At 40.7% G+C, this 26,630-nt stretch overlaps 1 protein-coding gene across 2 annotated transcripts in view; it reads left to right on the top strand.

Moving 5' to 3' along the window:
- Positions 1 to 26,630, top strand: part of mlnr (motilin receptor) — a 60,234-nt gene that overhangs the window by 16,489 nt on the left and 17,115 nt on the right. The window contains exon 2 of one of the 2 annotated variants that reach the window (XR_007934758.1): positions 4,131 to 4,610. Coding sequence is in view for 1 of the 2 variants with exons in the window: in XM_028799955.2 (XP_028655788.1) it covers positions 4,131 to 4,423 (293 nt within the window). In the remaining variant the exon portion in view is untranslated. Of the gene's footprint in view, positions 1 to 4,130; positions 4,834 to 26,630 lie in introns of those variants that run through there. The other variant, XM_028799955.2, reaches the window with a different exon arrangement.

The raw sequence follows: 26,630 nt of genomic DNA, 5'->3' as shown, positions 1-26,630 counted from the left end.
TGAAAAGCATTCACATGAATGAGAGGTGAGAGGGCCGTGGGCCATTTATCGTAAGTGGTTGAGAGGAGGGTGGGACTTGAAAAAAATCTCATGACCAAAGTCTCGTCTCGTCGCAGGATTTTTTTTTATATAATAAAGAGATTTGTGTTTCATGATTGCTGCCTTCGAAATGAATTTTTCATAAAACTGTACGTGAACTGAGACTTTAAAGACTTAAAAGACGAGATCGCGAATACAAGCAGCTGAAATGAGTTTCCTCCATAGGATGTCTGGGCTCTCCCTTAAAGATAAGGTGAGAAGCTCAGTCATCCAGGAGGGGCTCAGAGTAGAGCTGCTGCTCCTCCGCATCGAGAGGAGTCAGATGAGGTGGCTCGGGCATCTGATCAGGATGCCTCCCTGGTGAGGTGTTCCGGGCACGTCGAACCGAGAGGAAGCCCCAGGGAAGACCCAGGACACGCTGGAGGGACTATGTCTCTCGGCTGGCCTGGGAATGCCTTGGGATTCCCCTGGAAGAGCTAGAAGAAGTGGCCGGGCAGAGGGAAGTCTGGGCATCTCTGTTCAAGCTGCTGCCCCCGCGACCCGACCTCGGATAAGCGGAAGAGAATGGATGGATGGATGAATGAACTGAGACTTGCCTGTTTCGATCCTCACTACTGCCTGGCAGTACAAAAGTGTCACTAAAGGTGCCATCACAGGACACCTAGAAGACAACCAGAAGATCAGAGAAGGGTCAGTGAGAGTTCCGATAGGCCAGGGATGGGATCTTCAGCTTGGATTGAAACCCTGGGCAGATCTTTCCACAGCTTTAGTAAGTTGATTGTGAAATCATGAAGCCACAGGTTTAATATTCACTGATTCATTGTGTGACCCTGAGTGAGCCTCTTAACGGGTCTTTGATTACATTTCATTATTTTAAGGGGTGGTTGACTCTCTGGAAGATATAAAATGTCCTTCTTTTAGCTCTGAATCTCATAACACTTGCCATCCCGAGTCATGCATCATTCAATTTAAAACAAAAAAATAAAGAAGATCATTTTTCACTTTCAATTCCTATGAGCCTTTTAGCATAAAGTGTACAGTAAGCAGATGAAAAATTAAGCTTACTGTACATTTGCTTAACGTCTTGTGATTTCAGGACTGGATGTTTGGATTTTTTATTTTAAACAGTGCTGCTCAATATCCGCCTTTTGCATTCATCATCCGAGATTATTACTGAGAGTCCCACCGACCGGTTGTGTTCAGGAGCGGGAATGTTTTATTTCAGGAGGTGCCGCACCGTACCAGAGGCAGCCTGCTTTGTTTTAGAGCCCTGGGACCTCCAGTAGACACCCAGCACTTCATCTCAGGACACACAACACACACGTCGGTTACTGCGGCTCAGACATTCACGCTTTTCACATTCTGTCCTGTTCTACTAGGGGTAAAGTGACAATGGGGTGGCACAGGACAGTGACTTGTTGAGAAGTGATAAAACTCTTCAGCATGTCTGTATGAAAAGATGAAAACCTCCAAAGCGACCTTGTTTTTGGCTGTGTGACGAGTGTTACATCACACATTAAAAGGGCTCTGGTCACCCGACGCAGAGGACAAGGCCAAATATTAATGGCTAAATATTTATGGGCATTCACTAGACTGCCAGGTTTTAAAAAGGTGCTTTTTTTATAAGTTCTGTCTATACAGTAGTAGTAGGTATTGTTACATTGTCATGCGTACAGGGAAATTATAACCTGCATGTCTGACCGACATGAAACACATCATCACCACGAGAAACAAGAATGTGTTAAAATACACAATTTAATGGAAAACACAAATCTGCTTACCTGATGTACTCCTTACTCCTGATTCTTTATCACTGGTGCTGTTTGCTTCGGGTGCCTGTAACCGTGTAGAAATACTGAGCAGGTCTGGAAATTCAAATGTCTCCATATTTATAATGGCACCACCAGTCAGCTGTGCATCCTAGAAGTGCCTGGTAAGTGGGCCACATGGGCATCACGTTGTGCTTGAAACGCTGGACTACGTCTGGGGGGACAAATGGTTCACGTGGAGCCCCAAACATGGATTTTATTAATAGGTAAATATGGGAGGCATTTTATGACAGATTGACAGATATGATGGGCACTATAAAAAAGACAGATAGATATGAGAGACACTACTAGATAGATAGATGGATATGAAAGGCACTATATAATAGATAGGAAAGGTGCAATATAATAGATAGATAGATAGATAGATAGAAATGAAAGGCACTATATAATAGATAAGTAGGAAAGGTGCCATATAATAGATAGATAGATAGATAGATAGATAGATAGATAGATAGATAGATAGATAGATAGATAGATAGATAGATAGATAGATAGATAGATAGGAAAATCACTATATAATAGATAGATATGAAAGGCACTAAATAATATATATATATATATGATAGATAGCATATGATAGACAGACAGATAGAAATGAAAGGCACTACATAATAGATAGATATGATAGATACCATATCATAGACAGATAGATAGAAATAAAAGGCACTGTATAATAGATAGATAGACATGAAAGGCACTATATGATTGATAGATAGATAGGAAAGGTACTATACGATAGATAGATAGATAGAAATGAAAGGCACTAAATAATAAATAGATATGATAGATACCATATGATAGATAGACAGATAGAAATGAAAGGCACTATAAGATAGATAGATAGGGAAATTACTACATAATAGACAGATAGATATGAGAGACACTACTAGATAGATAGATGGATATGAAAGGCACTAAATAATAAACAGATATGATGGATATCATATGATAGATAGATAGATACAAATGAAAGGCACTATATAATAGATAGATAGGAAAGGTGCAATATAATAGATAGATAGATAGGAAAGGCACTAAATAATATATATATATATATATATATGATAGCATATGATTGATAGACAGATAGAAATGAAAGGCACTATATAATAGATAGGTAGATAGAAAGGAAAGGTACTACACTATGTAATAGATAGATAGCTACGAGGGGAACTATATACTGTAAATGGTAGATAGACAGATACAAGAGGCACTATATAATAGATTGATAGATATAAGAGAAGCTGTATAATAGATAGATTAATAAATATGGAAGAAAGTAAATAATAGATATGAGAGGTACTATATAATAGACTGAAGTGAAAGGCACTAAATAATACATATATAGAAGGATAGATATGAAAGGCACCATATGATGGATGTATAGATGGACAGATAGATAAATATATATGAGAGGCAATATATAACAGATTGGTATGAACAGCAAAATATATTAGACAGTAATGAAAAGGACTAAATATTAGATATATTGTGTAAGAGAAGAACAGGACAAATGTAAAGGGTTGGTGTACCAGATGTGAACCCCATTTAACTGGCAGATCTAGCACCAAAAGGAAAAAAACTAAAACGATGGTGTTTTCCAACACAGCCATGATGAATTGTGTCTAATGCAGACGTGAGTCCTGAACTGATTGGCTTCTTCTGCTGTAGTTGGCTCTTATATGTGTCCCTGGGCAGAAGAGGCAGAATTTGTGGGGGACTGGTGGAAGTGACATCAGAGCAGTGGAACAGAAATGTTTCTGGCATTTTTTCCTTCCTGATGTAATCCTACTTTTTATGACATATAAGTAGGATGAGGCCACATTCTAATGGCAGTTTGCAGGGGTTGATTTGCACTCACACACACTCTCACACACACACCATCCCAATTCGGAATGTGCCAGCTGAGCTAAAGTTCACACATTTGGAGTACAGAGTAGCAGGAGGACATGCAGACTCCAAACTTGGCAGGCAGTGCAGTTTAGTAGTTGAGGCTTTGCACTTGTGGGTTGTGGGTTCAAACCCTGGTACCGACACGGTGTGACCATGAGCAAGTCACTTCACCAGCTAATTGCATCTCAAATGTTGTAAGTCGCCTTTGATTTGGGCATCAGCCAAATAAGTACATGTAAAAGGCAATGACTGGACACAGGGGTCTCACCAAGGGGGCTGCATGTGTGAGGCAGCAGTGCTAACCACAGCACTTGACTCAGTCTAGTTAAATGGATGACGCTGTACTCATGTGCTCTTTTTGCCTTACAGCTGTCGTCGTCTTGGCCTTTGCCATCTGCTGGCTGCCCTTCCACATTGGCAGATACCTCTTCATGCACTTTCAGACCTACTACGAGATGACACTGAGCCAGTATTTCAACATGGTGTCAATGCACCTCTTCTACCTGAGTGCTTCTATCAACCCCGTCCTTTACAACCTCATGTCCAAGAAGTACAGAGCGGCCGCCTACCGGCTCCTCCTGCACAAGAAGTCCAGCAAGAGGGCTTTGTTTGGCACCCGGGAAGATCCTGAGGGTTTCACAGAGACCAGCACAGGGATATGAAGAAAAAAATCAATAATAAAGTTAAAATTCTGTGAACACTTGTAAGATAAAAAAGGACAAAAAAGCTTTTTCTTAGACTTTGTGACTTTTTGACTTCTTTTTCTTATTGTTACTGACATACTACTGAATTTGAAACATGAAGATCTAGCGGAAGGAGGACCTCAGGAAATGGGATGTGCTGCTGCAGGTAAGGGTCACCTCGTCCGGGGTTATGTCACCTCATTGAAGTATTCATTTGTGGACGTGCGCGAGGAATATTTAAAAGTAGATCTTCAGCCACCACTAGGACCTCATCTGGAGTCTGGTTGTGACACAAACTTCTTTAACTTTATCAAAACCAGTGGAACACGCGGACCTACCATCGTCAAATAAAAAACAAGTTCAAGATAAGGAGATGTTGGTACTTGTTGTTTTCTAATAGATACTTGATCCTCTAGAAGCTGTAGGGCATTTTATTACTTTCTCTTGAGAGAGCGAATTCTGGACACGAATTTCACAATCTTCTTGATTGTCAGCATATATTTTTCCATCTCTGTTCGGTGTCTTTGCTACTTCTTTTTGTTCCTCCAGAAGTTACAATATGGTGGCTCATGTAGAACAACCTGAACTTGGGCTTGCAAGTTAAACATGAGGAACTGTTTTGGCAGTTAGCTCTTTGTTTTGTGACATGCTTTGCCGTAAACACGTGAGCACAGGTCATTAATAAAATTTGATGATCAATAAATGTAATAATAGAATTTTGCTTTTTATAAACATGTTTTTAGAAGGTAACGGAAGGAGCTTTTTGAGTTAGGGTAGGGATTGCGTGGCACAACAAATGGATATGTAGAAAGAAAACATCTCTCCGTCACCGTTCGCGTAAGAACTCGCACACAATTATCGGTTCTGATCAACTATTCGACGATCTTCTCAGTTGTTGGCGTGCATTTCTCTGTCTTAATCTGTATTCCCGACTTGACGTTCAGCAGGTGACACTGCTCTTCTTCGTCTTCTTCAAATTTTGGTTGTTCTTTGTCATGTCATCAGCCCTTGTGATTTGCTTGACACTCCGCAGATGTGGCTGCTCCTCTACTTTCCGCCATGTCATTTGGTTTTAAGATCACTTTGCTGTTATAAATATCACGACCACTGGTCATTTTGCTGAAAATGCTGCTACCTCAAAATTTATATTAAGTCCAAAGCTTCACTGAAGTCTAAAGGCTCATTTATACTTCTGCATTAAAGCTATGCCATTGCCTGCTATGTCATCGAAAGCAGTTTATGTTTCGTTTCGGCATCGCGCTCTGCTGTAGGCACATGCCCAGACGCTAGTTAGTGGTGTTTGTAGCATGCAAGAAAACTGAGTGATCCATTTCTCTATGCTTCACGGGAGAGAAAAACATAAAATGCAAGCAGCCTTTGTCCCGCAGAATTATCACTCCTCTTGCCGCACATTTTTGTCCGTAGGTGAACATATTTTTCCCTCATATTTTTCTACTTTTTATACATGCGCTGCAATCCAAATCATTATTATCTGATATTTCGCTCCACAAATTGGTTGCCATCTGATTGTCTTTGTAGCGTTGTGATGAGCCATCATAAAAATGTGTTGTGGTCGGGTGCAGGAATGTCAGTTCTGAGACATGTAGAAATTTTGGGGTACCAACCGGGTCGTCCCTTTTACTGTCTAAAGATAAAGCAAAACCAACAAAAGAACAGAAAAATGCTCTTCAGCTTATGTCCCGTATGCAGGAAAGCACAGTAAATTAAATGGTAGGGTGGGCTGGGTAGTCTCATCACTTTGTCTGGCAGGTCGCTTGAGCCAGTAATGACACCACCTTCAGGGACACCCAGGGTTTTATGGCAGCTGGAACAGAAGGGGTCAAATGCCCTCACTGGCCATCTTCTCTGCACTGCGGAGAAAGAAGGAGATGACAATGTTAGTCACAGTTCCCCCTTTCGTCTCAGTGGGTTACCAATGTTCCCTCTAAGCTTGAGCACGTGAGCAATCGCTCACACGAATTCAGAGCGTCTCTCATACTTCCCGCAAGATCGCTCATTCCGACGGCGTCGCTCGTACTTATCGCACAATCGCTCACTCCGACCGTCGGAGTTGGTGCTCATAAATTTTTGGCTTAAACAAAATGTTGCTCATAAACAAAGTTTTTTGCTCACTATATGCTACTCCTCAGAGGGAACATTGGTTATGACATATCTCGACTGAGCCTGCGAGGAGTGTTCTCCAACACACATGCGTGACTGGGCATATTTTCTAACTTGTTCAACAAGGTTTTTCTTGATCTGCTCCATGTTTACTTCAGAATAGCAGAAGACGAATGGAAATGCGTTACTCAATTCCACCTAGGGAGCTATATTTCTTGATTCACATTCTGAAACAAAATTTTAGTAACTCCAAAAATACACAATTTAGTTAGTTTTGAACTCTGTAAAAAGTGAAATTGTGTGAGAAAAGACTTTCATGGGCAACTTCACAAAACTGTGCGCATAACGAATCTCCACTATCTCACTCATCTCTTTCCACAATCATGGTATACCATTAATTTTCCACAAAAGATTGTCAGCTTAAGTGAAGCTTTTTTTTAACAATTTTAAAAAGTACTGCGCCTGCTTGTATGGTTCAAAATGGTCCAAACATGAAAGTAAAAGCCACTTTGAAGTGGCAAAGATTTCAATTTAAACAAATCTGCTGAATTTCTGACATAAAAAGACACTCAGAAGTAATTAATTTTATTTCAGATTCTTCACACTACTTTTACCGAGGTAAGCGCTGATTCTAATTAAATCGTGGTTGATGTCTTTATGTAAATTAGGAAGTAAAATAGCATGAAACCACACACATGTCTGAAGCAGTTAGTACGATATTGCCCTGTGGTTGGATATTTCACTCGTATAAAAGGACAGCTTTTTTATCTAAATACTGAGCTCCAGAATCACTCACAAAAGAACAACAGCAATTGCACCATTTATAGTCCTACGCGAGTTCATTGTTTTGTGTATGTCGATGTATTTTAAATGTTTTAGTTTTGTTTTCTTCATGACCGTGATGGGTTCTTGGCCGTAGCCAACAACAACATTTATTTCTATAGCACATTTTCATACAAATGAAGTAGCTCAAAGTGCTTTACATGATGAAGAAAGCAAGAGAATAAGAAAACAAAATTAGGCAACACTAATTAACATAGAATAAAAGTAAGGTCCGATGGCCAGGGAGGACAGAAAAAAACAAAAAACTCCAGACGGCTGGAGGAAAAAATAAAATCTGCAGGGGTCCGAGGCCACGAGACCGCTCAGCACCCTCTAGGCATTCTACGTAACATAAATGACCTCATGGTATTCAGGGTTCTCAAGGAAGAACTTGATGATGACGGTCATGTGGACTTCTGGCCTTTAATCCATCAATGTATGGACATCACGGTGCTTTGATCAGGTGATGGTGGTGCAGGTCGCCACCACAGAAAACTGGAAAAAGAACAGCAGAGAGAGTTGGGGTTAGTACGGATTTTAGAGCCACCATGAATAATAATGATAATTAATTGAATATACAGAGTATCAGGATTAAACTAAAATTAATGTATGAGAAAGCCATGTTAAGGTAATGTGTTTTCAGCAGTTTTTTAAAGTCCGTCCATCCATCCATCCATCCATCCATCCATCCATCCATTATCCACCGCTTATCCGAGGTCGGGTCGCGGGGGCAGCAGCCTAAGCAGGGAAGCCCAGACCTCCCTCTCCCCGGCCACCTCCTCCAGCTCCTCTGGGAGGACCCCGAGGCGTTCCAGGGCCAGCCGAGACATATAATCCCTCCAGCGTGTCCTGGGTCTGCCCCGTGGCCTTCTCCCAGTGGGGCATGCCCGGAACACCCCCCCCCCTAGGGAAGCGTCCAGGGGGCATCCTAACCAGATGCCTGAACCACCTCAACTGACTCCTCTCAATGCAGAGGAGCAGCAACTCTACTTTGAGTCTCTCCTGGATAACTGAACTCCTCACCCTATCTCTAAGGGAAAGTCCAGCCACCCTGCGGAGAAAACTCATTTCGGCCGCTTGTATCCGCGATCTTGCTCTTTCGGTCACTACCCAAAGTTCGTGGCCATAGGTGAGGGTAGGAACGTAGATCGACTGGTAAATCGACAGCCTCGCATTTTGGCTCAGCTCTCTCTTCACCACGACGGACCGTTGCAGAGGCCGCATTACTGCGGATGCCGCACCGATCCGTCTGTCAACCTCCCGCTCCATTCTTCTCTCACTCGTGAACAAGACCCCGAGATACTTGAACTCCTCCACTTAAGGCAGTACTGTGCTCCCAACCCGAAGAGAGCATTCCACCCTTTTCCGGCTGAGAACCATGGCCTCGGATTTAGAGGTGCTGACTCTCATCCCCACTGCTTCACACTCAGCTGCAAACAGCTCCAGTGAGAGCTGGAGGTCACTGTCCGATGAAGCCAACAGAACCACATCATCTGCAAATAGCAGAGACGAGATTCTGAGGTCACCGAACAAGACCCCCTCCGCTCCTTGACTGCGCCTAGAAATTCTGTCCATATAATTTATGAACAGAATCGGTGACAAAGGGCAGCCCTGGCAGAGTCCAACCTCAACAGGAAACGAGTCCAACTTATTACCGGCAATGCGGACCAAGCTCCTGCTCCTCCTGTACTCCACTATATTAGCCTGGGGAATTTCTTTCGGTAAGCTATTCCAGATTTCAGGTACATAACAACAGAAGGCCGCCTCACCACTTCTTTTAAGTTTAGCTCTTGGAATAATAAGCAGACACTCATTTGAAGATCTAAGGTTACGATTTGGGGTGTAAGGTGAAAGGCATTCCGAGATATAGGATGGAGCAGATTATTTAAGGCTTTATAAACCATAAGCAGTATTTTAAAGTCAATTCTAAATGACACAGGTAACCAGTGTAGTGACATCAAAACTGGGGTGATGTGCTCGGATTTTCTTTTCCAAGTTAAGATTCTAGCAGCTCCATTCTGCACTCGTTGCAATCGATTGATGTCTTATGCCTTTTTTTGGGTGGTCCTGAGTGGAGTGCATTACAGTAATCTAGTCGACTAAAAACAAAAACAGGAACTAATTTTTCAGCATCTTGCAGAGTTATAAGGGATCTAACTTTTGTTATATTTCTTAAGTGAAAAAATGCTGTCCTAGTGATCTGATTAATATGTGAGTCAATAATTACCCCTGAATTCTTTACGTCCGTCATGACTTTTAATCCTAATGCATCAAGTTTATTTCTAATAACCTCATTATATCCATTATTGCCAATCACTAAAATTTCTGTTAGCCGAGCTATTAAATGATCATTTTCTTTCTTCGGTTTGAGCGGCACTTTAGAGCAACGCAACGCACGTTCTGATTGGTCAGGTTTATCAGCTCCATGGGTCATAGTGGATGTCAGTCCAATTACTTCTGGGTTAAATATGGACACATTGCTGATATCTAGAATCTTTAGGTGAATAATTCCAAACAAAAGAAATGTATCTTTGTTTTACAGTTAGTGGCGAAAATTGGTTATGCTTCGGGTCTTTATTTCTGTTTTTTACACCGTTGTCGGTGTTAGCGTCTCCCAGTGTTTTAGTGCTCACAATAATCGTTGGGACTTTGTCCTTATCATACATAGAATAATGAAAGTCACACTTGCATGAAATGAGCTACAGCAACCCACAACCTCGGGGTGAAAAGTTGTCATGGAAGGAGACAGGCAATGAAGTAAAGAGAGCGACAGGTCATTTTTTAAAATGGCAGAATCTTACAAAAAATAGGCTGTTTTTCATTTTTTTGTGAAAACAGTATCAATATTCAGTTTATTTATGAAATCTCTGTATGTGGATCAATACAAAAGAATATTCTGGGATTAAAAATGCACACATTTGATGACTTTTACGCTTTTTTTTTCATATTTTTTACGACATTTTAAGCCCCTTGAAAAAGGTGTGGTATTTTTGAAAATTTATAAAAGATTAATGCATTCCAAGATAATATAAAGCAAGTTTGACTTGAAAAATACAAAACTTATTTTTTAATCCAGATTTTCACTCAACAAACATGTCCGTGCTGTTCTAATAGAGGCTCATCTTGCAGACGGCCTGTTGCAGCAACTAAAGAACTCGACCTCAAAACCCTGAGGTTGCCAGTTCAAGTCCTCCCTTCACTGTGACGCTAAGCAAATCGTGTCACCTGCCTGTGTCACCTGCATGTAATGAACACCTGGCCGAGCTTGGAAATCTCCTTGGGTAAAGGTGTCAGCCTGACGTACACTAATATAGGTCAAGTAGAACATTTTAATTCTGCCATGAGCCATGGCTGTCCTCCACTATCACATCCTTGATTTATGCTGTGGGGCATGGTGGGCTCTTCTGAAGGAAAATTTAAATATGCTGGAAAAAATATGGCATTGAACCTTAAACACACTGCCTGGTCCACCTACAGATGCGAGGAGATCAGCTGATTACGAACGATGTTTGATTTCTCCAATCTTATGAACACAATTCAATGGCTGGAAATTCATTATACGGAAAAAGGTCTCAGAATACCTGGAATGAAAAGAAAAGAGCAGGTGCATTTATTTTATAGTGCCTTTCTGTAGAGCATAGTCTGTCCATAGATGGGGAGCCTTTGTGAATGCTACTTTATGTCAACAATCTGGTGAATGCAGTTCAAATAAATGACATACGGTTGGAAATTCCAGACAGAGGTAGCCAGAGCCTGAGCTGATAAGGAAGCAGCAGGTGCACATTTGTCCCAAACAAGAAACATGCAATGGATTATGATGCCTTCTGTAGTGAGAAGTACCACAGGATGGTTCACGATTTATAACTAGAACATCATTTTTTGCAAAAGATACCACGCAGGTGGTGACTGAACCATCAGTAGATAGTGTAGTGTCTTAGCCATCAGGCCACATGATCAGCCACAACTTTGTAACAAAGTGCCTTAAACAGCTCACCACTACTATATACCATCCTAAGACACTTTCCATATCTACAGTGCATCCGGAACGTATTCACAGCGCATCACTTTTTCCACATTTTGTTACGTTACAGCCTTATTCCAAAATGGATTAAATTCATTTTTTTCCTCAGAATTCTGCACACAACACCCCATAATGACAACGTGAAAAAAGTTTACTTGAGGTTTTTGCAAATTTATTAAAAATAAAAAAAACAGAGAAATCCCTTGTACATAAGTATTCACAGCCTTTGTTCAATACTTTGTCGATGCACCTTTGGCAGCAATTACAGCCTCAAGTCTTTTTGAATATGATGCCACAAGCTTGGCACACCTATCCTTGGCCAGTTTCGCCCATTCCTCTTTGCAGCACCTCTCAAGCTCCATCAGGTTGGATGGGAAGCGTCAGTGCACAGCCATTTTAAGATCTCTCCAGAGATGTTCAATCAGATTCAAGTCTGGGCTCTGGCTGGGCCACTCAAGGACATTCACAGAGTTGTCCTGAAGCCACTCCTTTGATATCTTGGCTGTGTGCTTAGGGTCGTTGTCCTGCTGAAAGATGAAACGTCGCCCTAGTTTGAGGTCAAGAGCTCTCTGGAGCAGGTTTTCATCCAGGATGTCTCTGTACATTGCTGCAGTCATCTTTCCCTTTATCCTGACTAGTCTCCCAGTCCCTGCCGCTGAAAAACATCCCCACAGCATGATGCTGCCACCACCATGCTTCACTGTAGGGATGATATTGGCCTGGTGATGAGCGGTGCCTGGTTTCCTCCAAACGTGACACCTGGCATTCACACCAAAGAGTTCAATCTTTGTCTCATCAGACCAGAGAATTTTCTTTCTCATGGTCTGAGAGTCCTTCAGGTGCCTTTTGGCAAACTCCAGGCAGGCTGCCATGTGCCTTTTACTAAGGAGTGGCGTCCGTCTGGCCACTCTACCATACAGGCCTGATTGGTGGATTGCTGCAGAGATGGTTGTCCTTCTGGAAGGTTCTTCTCTCTCCACAGAGAACCTCTGGAGCTCTGACAGAGTGATCATTGCGTTCTTGGTCACCTCCCTGACTAAGGCCCTTCTCCCTCGATCGCTCAGTTTAGATGGCCGGCCAGCTCTATGAAGAGACCTGGTGGTTTCGAACTTCTTCCATTTATGGAGGCCACTGTGCTCATTGGGACCTTCAAAAGCAGCAGAAATTTTTCTTTAACCTTCTCCAGATTTGTGCCTCGGGACAATCCTGTCTCGGAGATCTACAGACAATTCCTTTGACTTCATGCTTGGTTTGTGCTCTGACATGAACTGTCAACTGTGGGACCTTATATAGACAGGTGTGTGCCTTTCCAAATCATGTCCAACCAACTGAATTTACCACAGGTGGACTCCAATGAAGCTGCAGAAACATCTCAAGGATGATCAGGGGAAACAGGATGCACCTGAGTTCAATTTTGAGCTTCATGGCAAAGGCTGTGAATACTTATGTACATGTGCTTTCTCAATGTTTTTTATTTTTAATAAATTTGCAAAAACCTCAAGTAAACTTTTTTCACGTTGTCATTATGGAGTGTTGTGTGTGAAATTCTGAGGAAAAAAATGAATGTAATCCATTTTGGAATAAGGCTGTAACATAACAAAATGTGGAAAAAGTGATGCGCTATGAATACTTTCCAGATGCACTTTATATATAACATTGTCAAACCTGTTAAATCCAGTTCAAGCTTGCAGAACACAATGTATATCCTGGTAGCACGGGTGTCGATCCATCTCAGGACCTCTCATGTATACACTCTTTCAGTACCGTTTTAGAGTCCACACACATGTGACTATGGAAGAACTTCACACAAATGGAAAGAACATGCAGACTCCACAAAGGATTCAAACCCAGGATGCTTGGTCCATGAAGCAGCAGCACCAGCCACTGGGCCCTGTATAAATGCAGATGAAACACTGTCACGTTAAGCGGCTCAATCAGTGAGTTTAAGACGTGGACTGGGCCAGCAGCTTTCTCGATTATATACTTTGTGGGTGGAGCCCCCTCAGGAGGCGGGGTCATCCGAACAGTACGGCTGCTGGCTCCTCCCTCTGCCTTTATATTCAGTTAGGAAAGAGAGACCCAGCAGTGGAACACTGAGCTTGTAAGTTGGAGTTGTAAGTCTCGTTAGTTCTTCTGATGAATTTTTTTTTGTGATTTTCTCACTTTTTATTTCTTGGATTCTGCCTACTGATTGATTGTGCATTGGGACTTTTAGGAAAATCATTTTGCGTTTTTTTTTTTCGCTCTATCAAGCATTTTGGCCTTATTTGCAATTTTATGTACAGACAAGTTAAACATACAGTCAAACAAAATTAATTTCTAAGATTACCATAAACAAATTGCAACAGTATAAAATGGCCAATTAAAGATAGAGGAGAAGACAATCCAGCAATGACCTGTCACCTCTTCCAGACCTGCGTCTGCTGACTCACAGACAGACTGTGTCACTTGGCCAGCTCGACCAGGATGAAGCAGTCATAGAAAACAGGTGGGCAGAAAAATAAAATCTGACAGGACACAAGAAGGTGACGTTGTAAGTGCTACTACGCCAGTGATGAGCCGGTAAGCCACAACTGTTATTTCAGCACGCGTTCTAAAGGCTTCAAATACTACGTCTTTGCCTCATTCATCTCTCAGTAAATCGCATCAAACTCCACTTTCTTTTCTAGGAAGTACACAAAGTGAAGTGTGGACATTTTAAGGAGCTGGTGATTAACTGATCCTACATATTGTAAATGTTTATGTGGCATTCATGAGTTTAGCCAGTGCAGCACTGACACGGTAGACAGATTCATGTGTATGTCCAGATATTGCACAATGTACACAGTACGGGTAGAAATAGAATAAGCTAGTTTCAAAACATTTTAAGTTTAAAATACTGCAGAATTCAATTGAAATAAAAGATGTTTTAGTGCACAAATATGCAAGATGTTCAAAGAATTTTAACACTGTGAAAGTTGTGATCTGAAATATGTCTACTAAGTGTATGCATTCATTTATGAAGAGCAGCAATGTAAAGGGCGGTTCTTACAGTAAACTAAGTGCAGTGTCGCAAAAGAGCTGGGCAACTGTGTGATGCGTAATTGTTTATGAATTTTAAACATCTGCACTGTCTAGATTTATTACAAATGGCCTGGTTCTAATATAAAGTGTTGTTACGAGTTGCATCAGCCACCAACAGAATGAGATGGTATTCCATCATTGAAATGAGAAGCTTCATTGCCAGCTTCAGGGAAGCCTAGAAAAGCAGTGTTGTGTCGTCACAGGGTCCTGGGCTGACCCTATTCTCTAATTTATATTTAATTATATAGACCCTAAAAGAATTCCTCAAATCCCACACTGTCAGAGTTGCCTGCTGTTGTAGTTCAGCACTTCCACTTCCTTTTACATCTATAACCCCAGAAAACTAGATAGAGTGGCAGAAAGTTACACATTTATTTAGGTATTATGGATAATATGCCCAAAATAATAATAATAATACAATCTGATAGTAGGCTATCAGGTGGCTCCATGTCCTGTTGATTAGTCTCTGGCCTGATCCAGCATGACCTTCATTAGTATGGCCACTGAGAAAGGTGGTCTTCTCCTCCATGGATGGAAAATGTCAGACAAATTGAGCTTCTTTGTCTTTATCTTCATCCATCTTCCTTGATGTGCCTCCTAGACCAATGGGATAAAATTAGAACATTAGAACACTCTAGACGAGAACAGGCCATTCAGCCCAACAAAGCTCGCGAGTCCTATCTAGTAAATTCTTCTAAAATAACATGAAGTCAAGTTTTGAAAGTCCCTAAAGTCTTACTGTCTTAACACACTACTTGGTAGCTTATTCCAGGTGTCTGTGGTTCTCTGAGTGAAGAAAAACTTCCTAATGTTTGTGTGAAATTTACCCTTAACAAGTTTAAACTGTGTCCCCGTGTTCTTGATGAACTCATTTTAAAGTCACAGTCTCGATCTACTGGACGAATTCTCTTCATAATTTTAAGCACTTCAATCATGTCATCTCTTAATTTTATTTTGCTTAAACTGAAAAGGCTCAGCTCTTTAAATCTTTCTTAATAATTAGTCCCCTTTTGCCCTGAACTCAGCCTAGTTGCTCTTCTGTGGACTTTTTCCAGCACTGCTATGTCTTTTTTTGTAGCCTGGAGACCAAAACTGCATACAGAACTCCAGATGAGGCCTCACCAGTGTGTTATAAAGCTTGACCATAACCTCCTTGGACTTGTGCTTCACACAACAGGGTGCTATATAACCTGACATTTTGTTAGTCTTCTTAATGGCTTCTGAACACTGTCATGAAAATAATAGCATCAAGTCCACTGCAACTCCTAAATCCTCCTCATTAGGTGTACTCTTGTTTTTCAGACCTCCCATTGTGTATTCGAACCTAACAAGTCCTTCTGTAATGATATAACGGATTCTAAATTATCTGCCAGTCCACCTATCTTGGTATCATCTGCAAACTTAATCAGCTTGTTACTTATATTCCTATCTAAATCATTTATATATTAAAAATAGCAGCGGCCACAGCACTGACCCCTGCTGGACACCACTCTTTAACATCAGCCATTTCTGATGAGGTTCCTCTCACCATCACCCTCTTCTTCCTGTGTCTGAGCCAATTCTGCACCCATCTAAAAACATCACCACGAACTCCCACTTCTTTTAGTTTTATGCCCAACGTCTCATGTGGCATCTTATCAAATGTTTTCTAAAAGTCAAGATAAATAATATCATACGCTCCACTTTGATTGTATCCTTTCATTGTTTCTCTCATAGAATTTCAGTATGTTAGTAAAACATGACCTCCATCTTCTGAACCCATGCTGACTGTACTTGCCAGGTGTTGCTCAATCTTCTCCTTAGTAAGTCCTTCTATTAATTTTCCTGTGATGCATGTTAATCTTACTGGCCTATAGTTGCTTGGATCTGCCCTGTCACCCTTTTTATATAACAGGATGATGTTTGCCATTTTCCAGTCCTTCTGAGTTTTTCCAGTGTGCCATGACTTTCTAAAAATATGCAACTAGGGTTTATATATGTACTCACTAGCCTCCTTAAGAATTCGAGGGTAAATATTATGTGGCCCGGTGATTTTTTTGATTTCAACCTATTTAGTCAGAGCAGCACTTCTCCCTCTACAATTTTCAAATCGTTCAGCACCTCCTTTTTTTATTTCCTATTAATTCCAAGTTAAGGTATGTACTTGTCCTGCATTACATGTAAAACATTTTTAAACCTGTTCCACTGCTCCTTGACTGCCACCACACTTAAAAGCTTATCCCAGTCTCTCCTCCTCAGACTTTGCCGCATCTGCTCAAAATTTGCCCTACCAAAGTTAAACTTAACAATTTTAATTTTTGCATCTGCCCTCTCACAAAACACTGAGATCAATATTATACCAGTAATGGTGGACTGCACGATAACATGCAGTGAATACACTTGTCTTGCGCATTTCTAGTGTTCATCCTCTTTCTCTGTACATTTACCATTCGTTTGCTCAGAGGTTGATGCTCTTGCTGCTTCCTAAGCGGCTCTTCTTTTCTCCACCCTAGCAGCCCACTTCTTCTCTTCTTCCATTGGCATCTTTTCGCATTAAAACTGATTAAGTCAGGGCCGGATTAAGAGCTTTGGGGGCCCTTTTGGTCTGCATCATCTGAAGTTTAGATTCTGAACAGTTCAAACCGGACTAAATAATTATTTTACTCTCGATTATAATAAGAATCTTATAATATTTATGTGAATTTCATGTGTTGGGCCCCTAAAGTTTTGTTGTGTAAGAAATTTACAGTTTAAAAACGTAAAGATAATATTTTTAAAGACCAGTTTTTCAATGCTACACTTTTTCATTAAATATTGGGTCCACCATTTGGGGGCCCCCAAAATTGCGGGGCCCGTAGCATATGCTACATGTGCCTATTGGTTAATCCGGTACTGGATTAAGTCAGTGTTTGTGTTGTAAGTACTTAGTACGTTCTTCTTCATTTTTCACTTAAACTGGCACTTAAGTCTTCAATCTGCCTCAGGAATGATTTAAGATATGAAGAGGTAGAGGAAGTGACAGCTAAGGTGGTAGGGATGATAAAGGCGTCCTGCTGCGCGCTGCAGAGAGTTGATTCTACAATAAAAAATAAAAAGAATAATAAAAATCATCACCCCGAAAGCAGGCAGTAGAGGTTGCGTAGTATATGTGTACCAAATTATAGATCAATAGTTTAAACAGTTTGTGAGCTACAGGTGATTTAAAATCCTAGACAGGCAAATGGACAGCCACGGTAGTGTATTATATATAAAGACTAGCAAAATACCCGCGCTTCGCAGCGGAGAAGTAGTGTGTTAAAGAGGTTATGAAAAAAAAAGGAAACATTTTAAAAATAACGTAACATGATTGTCAATGTAATTGTGTTGTCATTGTTATAACTGTTGCTGTCTTTTATATATATATATATATATATATATATAAATATTATATATATAATATACACACACACATAAACATCCATCCATCCATCCATTTCCCAACCCGCTGAATCCGAACACAGGGTCACGGGGGTCTGCTGGAGCCAATCCCAGCCAACACAGGGCACAAGGCAGGGAACCAATCCCGGGCAGGGTGCCAACCCACCGCAGCACATAAACATTTATATACATATACATATATATACATATCTACATATACACATCTACATATATATACACACATACATAAACACACACATGAGACTTACTGAGTGAAACGGGCTTTCATTGACAATCATGTTACGTTATTTTTAAAATGTTTCCTTTTTTTTTTCATAACCTCTTTAACACACTACTTCTCCGCTGCGAAGCGCGGGTATTTTGCTAGTATATATATATATATATATATATATATATATATATATATATACATATACACACATACATGCAGTTTTAATAACACAGAAATCAATATAAACATTAACATCATTATCATATGAGAATATGAAGTAATATATAAGAAGCACATTTCATATAAATATAAATAATTAAACAGTAAAATCTTCTTCTGTAATTTGGTACCGTGGCAATTTGTGTGTCTGTCCAGGATTTTAAATGACCTGTAGCTCGCAAACCGTTGCACCTATACACTTGAAATGTGGTACACATATAGTACGTCACGTCTACTATCCGCTTTATGGGTGATGATTGTTTTAGTCTTTTTATCTTTATTTTATTTTATTTTAGAATCAACTACTATCTGCGCACACCAGGGCGGCCGTGGGCGGATGCGTATGGTGTATTCACTCCACGTTATCGTGCATTGCGCTGTCACTGGTATTTTGATAAAAGAATTTGAACAACATATAAGAAGCGTATAAATTATTAAACAGTAAAACATTAACATTTAAGAAGTAAAGTTACATTGAGTACTACTGCAGTGCCTTCGGGTATACCTCATTTTTTGTTTGCCCATTACATGCTTAAATGTATACATTTTTTGGTGCACCTACCCGAGAACACGCGACATATAACAGAGCGTGGGAGAAGCATGGATTTTAAACACGCGTTGAGTTCATCTGCTGGTCTCTCTCGTGAAATAACTGGTAATGTTTGACTAAAATCTACAGCGAGTAAAACGACATTACCTCCTATTTTTTTTTTTACGATCTCTGAGATGTTGCTTTTTTTGGTTCAAGGCTTCATAAGCTCTTTTATGTTGTATGGTGTACTTATCCCAAACCATCATCTTTGAATGTTGCAAGACTTTCGCCTTGTATGTAGATCGGGGTAATTACATTCATTGCATTCCTAGTCTGAATCACAATCTGATTGTATGGGTGGTTACCTGGCACTGTAGGGTTGCCACCCGTCCTTTAAAATACGGAATCGTGCCGCGTTTGAGAATGAAATTGCGCGTCCCGTTTTGAATCAATACTGGACGGGATTTATCCCGTATTTTTTTTATCATTTTTTTTTTAAAGCAGCGTCTCATGCAAATCATCCCACACGCATTTTATGAAGATGCCTCCTTTCCTACTTTTGATTGGGTAATACTTGATGTCATCGTTAGTTTGATTGGTGTTTTTAACTGTCCAGTGAGTAGGGCGTGTCTTTTAAGTACAGTCTGCAAAGTGTTGGCACTGAGATGTGGCGTCAGCGCCATACTTGAAGCCCCTAACGTTGCGGTCAGCAAGTCGGCTAACATCCGCCATGTGCCGTCTTTCAGTTGCGAGAAGCAGATCATAGAATGGTTGAAACTGTTGCCCCTAACGTTGCGCCACGGCGTGTGGTTCGTTTATACCTCGTGTGTTCTCATTAAAGTTTTATCTCGCGAATATGTTATTGCAATCCGCAGCGGGAGCGTTTCTATAAACTTAATTTAAACTTACGTTTTACACCGTGGTTTCTTTCCCTTATGAACATGCTTGTATGCTTAACTCGCTCCGTTCTCAATTGTTTAATTAATTTTTTGCTGTTAGCTGTTCGCGGCTCTTCCTCCATTTCCCCCTACTTCGTTCTTTTATCTCGCGAATATGTTATTGCAATCCTTAACGGGAGCGTTTCAATAAACTGATTGAAAATAGTTTTGCATTTACCTTTTTAGTAAAAGGCGAGCTTTTAAGCCTGAGAAATCACCCCGTAAATGCACACGTTTAATTGCACATGTGTTAATATGTATGGTTACACAGTATTAAAAGACAGTGAACAACGTCAGTTACCTTTGTTCCCGCGTTTGATAAAAGGTGAGCTTTTAAGCCTGAGAAATCACCCCGTAAATGCACACGTTTAATTGCACATGTGTTAATATGTATGCTTACACAGTATTAAAAGACAGTCAAAAATTAACGTCATTTACCTTCGTTCCCGCGTGTGACTCATGCTGTAAATCTCTTCCTTGTTTTTAGTTCACGTGATTACGTAGGAGGCGTGATGACGTGATACGTGATTCCGCCTCCTCCATTACAGTGTATGGACAAAAAATATGTTCCAGTTATGACCATTACGCTTTGAATTTCGAAATGAAACCTGCCTAACTTTTGTAAGTAAGCTGTAAGGAATGAACCTGCCAAATTTCAGCCTTCCACCTACACGGGAAGTTGGAGAATTAGTGATGAGTGAGTCAGTGAATCAGTCAGTCAGTGAGGGCTTTGCCTTTTATTATTATAGATTATGGTCATTCAGCCAGTCCCACCATCGCCAACATAGCAAGACTAAAGAAAGTTGTCCTATTAAGAATGGTGAGTTACCTAAAAGAGCAAAGAAATGAGTAACAGTCCATTGAGCCAGCGCTGGCAAGTACCTTGCGGCCCAACAGTACTTTACCTGTTCAGTTGTAAAAATGGCCACTGTGTCGTACCTTGTTAAATACAATAGGATGGGGGTGCATTCAGATTATTTATACATTTAACTGACTCATTAACTCTCCCCTTGTAGTTTAACATCATAATGTCTAATTTGCTGTGTTGACGATATATCAAATAAATGACTCCATTTTGTGTCATATTATGTATATTATTTAATGAAACACAAATCATAATCTTAAATTGAAAGAGTTTTCATTGTTCTTTCCAATTCCATGGCTATAAACACATACATTAAAGGGAACCAAAGCATATAAACATGTCAACTGCACCAAAACAAAATCAACAAAGCTTTGATTTAAATATTAAAGTAACAGGTGTATAATAACTGCTGACACAGCAAAATCTAGTCAGTCTTTATGGATAGAAAGATAAAATGAAGGCACTATATTATAGGAAGATAGATATGAGAGGCACTGTATGATAGATAGATAGATTGATAGATAGATAAGAGAGTAACGATAGATAGATAGATATGAAAGATAGATAGATAGCTCCCATATACACACCTGCAGGGTTTGATGGGATCTGGAGTTCCAATGGGCAGCCCTGCTGGGTCTCATAGGAGCCACCAGAGGAACCTTGGTGGAGGAGATTTCCCCAGACCCGGAATGCTTCCTGGATGCAGAGCGGTGGCACAGGAAGTACTCCTGAGTCAGTTATAAAGAAAGAGTCAGAGTCGGGTGAAAGAGGACAAAGCTCACTGAGGAGAAGGAAGAGACAGAGAGAAGGAAGAAGACGTTTATTTGGAATTGTGCTTGTGCAAGCTTTAGAGAAGTCTGTGAGAGGTATTTGTGCAACAAGAAGCCATTTGTTTGAAGCTGGGACTTGTGTGGTTGTTTTTGGGTTTGGGGTGTTTTGGCCACTACTGGTCACCTTAGATAGATAGATAGATAGATAGATAGATATGAAAGGTACTATATAATAGATAGATAGATAGATAGATAGATAGATAGATAGATAGATAGATAGATTGAATTTTATTTGTCCCCAGGGTTAGAAATTTGGCTTTTTACAGAAGCTCTTTAAATAAATAAAAACATAAATAGATACATAAATATTCATACACACACCAGAATGATTAAAAAGGAAGAAAATTAAAAAGAAAAAAGACGCCTGACACGGCAGTTCTAGTCCCAGTAAGGCATTATGCAAACATTTTGCTGTAGGTATATAGGAGCCCCTCGTAACGTTTCTTGACCCACTTCTGCTGAATAAATCATTGGCTGAAAATCTTCAGTGTTGTTGTGTCACAGAGAGGATGTGCAGAATTGTTCATAATGGCAGTCAGTTTTGTTTTAATTCTCTCCTTTGTTACAACCTCCAGGGGGTCTTGAGTGCATCCTATAGCAACAACAACAACATTTATCTCTATAGCATATTTCCATACAAATGATGTAGGTCAAAGTGCTTTACATGATGAAGAAAGATAAAAAGAAGAAAATACAAAAATAAAATTAGGCAATACTAATTAACAAAGAATAAAGTAAGGTCCAATGGCCAGGGAGGACAGAAAAAACAGAAAAACTCCAGTGGGCTGAAGAAAAAAAAAACAAAATCTGCAGGGGTCCCAAGGCCACAAGACCACCCAGCCCCCTCTAGGCATTCTACCTAACATAAATGACCTCAATCAGTCCCCATGGTTTTCAGGCTTCACGTGGAAGAATTTGGTGATGATGGTCATGTGGACCTCTGGCCTTCAATCCATCAATGTAGCGACTGCATGGTGCTTTGATCAGGTAGTGGTGGAAAACCACAGAAAAAGTAAGAGTTAGTACGGATTTTTGAACCATGAAAAAAAAATGATAATTAAATGCTGTAGCTGAGTCAGCCCTTTTAATTAGCTTGTTAATTTGGTGAGCCTCTCTTGTTACCAGCCCAGCACACCACAGTATAGAAAATCGTGCTGATCACGATGTTACTTCCCCGTTCCCACATTACATTAAAAGAACACAGTCTTCTAAGAATAAAGAGTCTGCTCTGCCCTTTCTTCTACACCTCCACGTCCACTCCTTGAATAATGGCTGGACATAAAGGCTCTTTGGTGTGACGAAAGTCAATAACTTATATAAAACAAATGACAATTTGTACAGAAACTGCTTGTCCATCTCTTCGTTTTCTAAATCAACTTTTTGCAGGTCAGGCTCATGAGGGCTAAGTCCTCTCCCCCATTATGGGCATGAGGTGGGACAGCAGTCCATCACAGGGCACATTCACATACAGGCATTTAGTTCAGTTCGATTTATTTTTGTATTGTGCTCTTCAGTGAGTGCAGGCACAGAGCGCTGTGACAAGTTCTCAGGTAAAGTGCAAATGCAAACTTCACAGATCACTGATTACTTAATGAGTGTACGTCAAGACACCGACATGTTTAAACAAACAGGATAACAACGCAGTTAAAAACTGATTAACATATAAAGAGCTCCATTAATTAACTGTTGAATTATGATAGCCATATTTACTAATGCTGGTCAACTTCAGACTTGCTGATTGACTTAATCTGCAGGTCTTTGGGATGTGAGGAGAAAACTGCAGTACCTGGAAAAAGCAAATGTGGATGAGGAGAGAGAACATACAATCTCGTCACATACACTGGCTTGGCCGGAAATTGAGCCCAGGACTCCGGAGCTGTGAGACAACCGTGTTTACTAAGGTACCACAACATGGCCCCCCGGTCAATCTTATCAGCGATGTGTTTCACTGATATGATGGAATTCTATGAGGAAGCAACAAAAGCATACGATAAGAAAGGTGGATATGAGATTCTTTGATTTTCAGAAGGTCGTTGATAAGATATCACACAAAAACGTTAATAATCAAACTAAAAGGAAAGGGAATTCAGGGTGCGGTGTGTAGGTGGGTAGAAAACTGGCTCAGACACAGGAAGCAAAGGGTAATGATGAGGTGAACTTTTACAGATTTAACGGGTGTTAAAAGTGCTGTTCTTCAGGGACTGGTGGGGGGGTCACTACTCTTTTTAAAATCTGAACAACAATATAATCAATATGCTGGTAAAGTTTGCAGATGATACCAATTTAAGTGGAAACACAGACGATGTAGAATCAGTTAAATTGTTACAGACAGACTTGGTCGGCATTCAGGCTTGGGCAGATTCGTGGAAGAGGGAGATTTAATGTAAGTAAATGTAAATTAGCAATCCATCCATCTTACAAACCCACTTTATCCTGAGTAGGATCACACGGAAGCTGGAACTTATCCCACCAAGCAGAAGATGCAAGGCAGGAACAATCGCCAGACAGGTGGCCAGTCCATAACAGAGTGAACACACAAACATACACGTTAGAACAATCTGGATGAGAACAGGCCATTCAGCCCAACAAAGCTCACCAGTCCTATCCACTTAATTCTTCTAAAATAACATCAAGTCAGTTTTGGAAGTCCCTAAAGTCCTACTGTCTACCACACTACTTGGTCACTTATTCCAGGTGTCTGTGGTTCTCTGTATAAAGAAAATTTCCTAATGTCTGTACAAAATTAATCTTTAACAAATTTCGACCTCTGTCCCTGTGTTCTTGATGAACTCATTTTAAAGTCACTGTCTCGATCCACTGGACTAATTCCCTTCATAATTTTAAACACTTCAATCATGTCACCTCTTAGTCTTCTTTTCCTTAAACTGAAAAGACTCAGCTCTTTCAATCTTTCCTCATAACTCATCCCCTGTAGCCCTGGAACAAGCTAGTTGCTCTTCTCTGGACTTTCTCTAGTTCTCTAGTTTTTGGAGACTAAAACTGCACACAGGACTCCAGATAAGGCCTCACCAGTGTGTTCTAAAGCTTGAGCAGATGTTAGATGTGAATACACAACGAGAGGTCTGAGACTCTGAGAAAGACCTGGGAGTTGTGGTGGACTCATCACTGTCTAGATCCAGACAGTCTACAGAAACAATCAACAAGGTTAATAGAAGTTTTTATCACAAGGCGTGAAGTACCAGTCAAGGGAAGTTATCCTTATGTTATATAACACACTGGTGAGGACCCCCCTGGAGTACTGTGTTCAGTTTTACTCTGTCATGTCATGTCACTGTACCATCGTTGCCTCATAATGGTTGGCTGCACAGATGGGTCAGTGCCTTCCAACGTCTTCTTTCTCAGCTAGCTATTAGCAGATTCATCCCTTACCTGGCAGTGCATGCCATGATGATGTCATACCAGCATATTTTTGGTCTTCCATATCATCTGACCCCTTCTACAAGATCTGTCATCACAATGCCTTCAATGGGAATCTGTAGATGTCTTGACACATACCCAAAATATAATTTTAGCTTCCAGTTTTTAATGAGACTCAGCAGTGTGCTTTCTGGTCCAGCTAGCTTGTAGAGTTGCTCAGAGTTGTTCTAAAGCCTGGATGCTTCACTCTTATTATCCCAGCCAGATCAAGACTTTCACCGACCATGGCTTTGTGGTGGTGCAGGCTGATTTGTTTTTCCATATCCTTTTCAACTTGACCATCACTGCTATTCCCATGGGCAGCATTGACTTCACTTCACCCACACAGTTAGTATCACTTGTTGCTCTATTCCCATAATACACAAAAGAGTCAACCTGCCCCAGCCTTCCTCCATCCACCCTGAACCTGCATAACCCCAGCAGTTTTGGTTGCCATTAGTTTCATTGTTGTTTTATTGCTCAGCATATTGTACTCCTTTGCAGGCCTCTCAACTACATCAGCTTCTGCAGACACTGTCTGGTAACATGGCCAATTGAGCTATGTCATCTGATGTTCCCACCATTCCTTCAGAGAATCCTGGCAATGCTTTCAGACACAGAGTGAGGTTACGTCCTGGCCTGACTATTCAGAAGGCCCCAGTTAGCATTACTTGTTATCTCACATAGTCTTTCCATTCTGCTGTGATTCAATGGTGCATCTTCAAACTTTGCCATACACATTACAGTTAATTGTCTAAAACACGGGAAGCAAAGGGTCAGGTTTGAAGAACTCTATCAGAATTAGGTGATCTTAATAGTGGCCTCCCTCAGGTGTCAGTGCTGGGCCCGCTGCTATTTTGAATATACATGAACTATATGGATGAGAATATAGTCAATTACAGTGGAACCTCGGTTTGCGAGTATCTTGTGTTTTGCAAGACGAGCAAAAATTTTTAATAAATTTTCACTTGATAAACGAGCGAGGTCTTGCAGTACAAGTAGTTTGTCTGCTGAGTGTCATGTGATCACAACTGAGCTGATGGTTCTTCTCTCTCTGTCACTGCGGGATTGTGGGCAATCGTCTCCTATTCTCCGTCTGAATCGGCGTGCCTCACTCATATAGTCAACATCCGTACGAGCATATAGTGTTTACTACAGCATTAGCATTGTGACTGTGTGCGCATGCGCGCTCGTGTGTGTATGTGTGTATGTGTATGTGTGCTCGCGAGCGTGTGTGTGCTGTGACGTGCGAGTCCCCGTCTTGCACCCTAAAACATGAAGCTGAGTCTCAGTACTTTAGCAACACAAGCGTTATTCAGCTTGAAACAGCAACAGCGCGGTTATTTATACACAGACACAGCAGTCAGGCAGGGCCCTGCACATTTATAATGTTCCTTGTCCGTTGTATCACCCATTGACGGCAGGCGCTTATAGCATGTCCACAATCTTTTCGGATTCGCTTTTACGGTGAACTGCTACAGCACTGGGAGACTGCGATTGCTTTGGGACGCTCCTCAGCGTGTCATCCCGTTGGGTGCAATCCCACAAGAGTTTAGAAACTCACTCACACCAGCCATGATTCTTTTCAAAGGTAAAGTGCAAGTTAATTTATTTTATGTATTTTTACTTTATATTTTGTATTAATCATTTTTATATGAATAGTTTTGGATTGTGGAACAAATCATCTGAGTTTCCATTATTTCTTATGGGGAAATTCACTTTGATATACG

This window comes from Erpetoichthys calabaricus, chromosome 4 (assembly GCF_900747795.2).
Source record: "Erpetoichthys calabaricus chromosome 4, fErpCal1.3, whole genome shotgun sequence".
NCBI lineage: Eukaryota > Metazoa > Chordata > Cladistia > Polypteriformes > Polypteridae > Erpetoichthys > Erpetoichthys calabaricus.
This window is presented reverse-complemented; position numbering and strand designations above follow the sequence as displayed.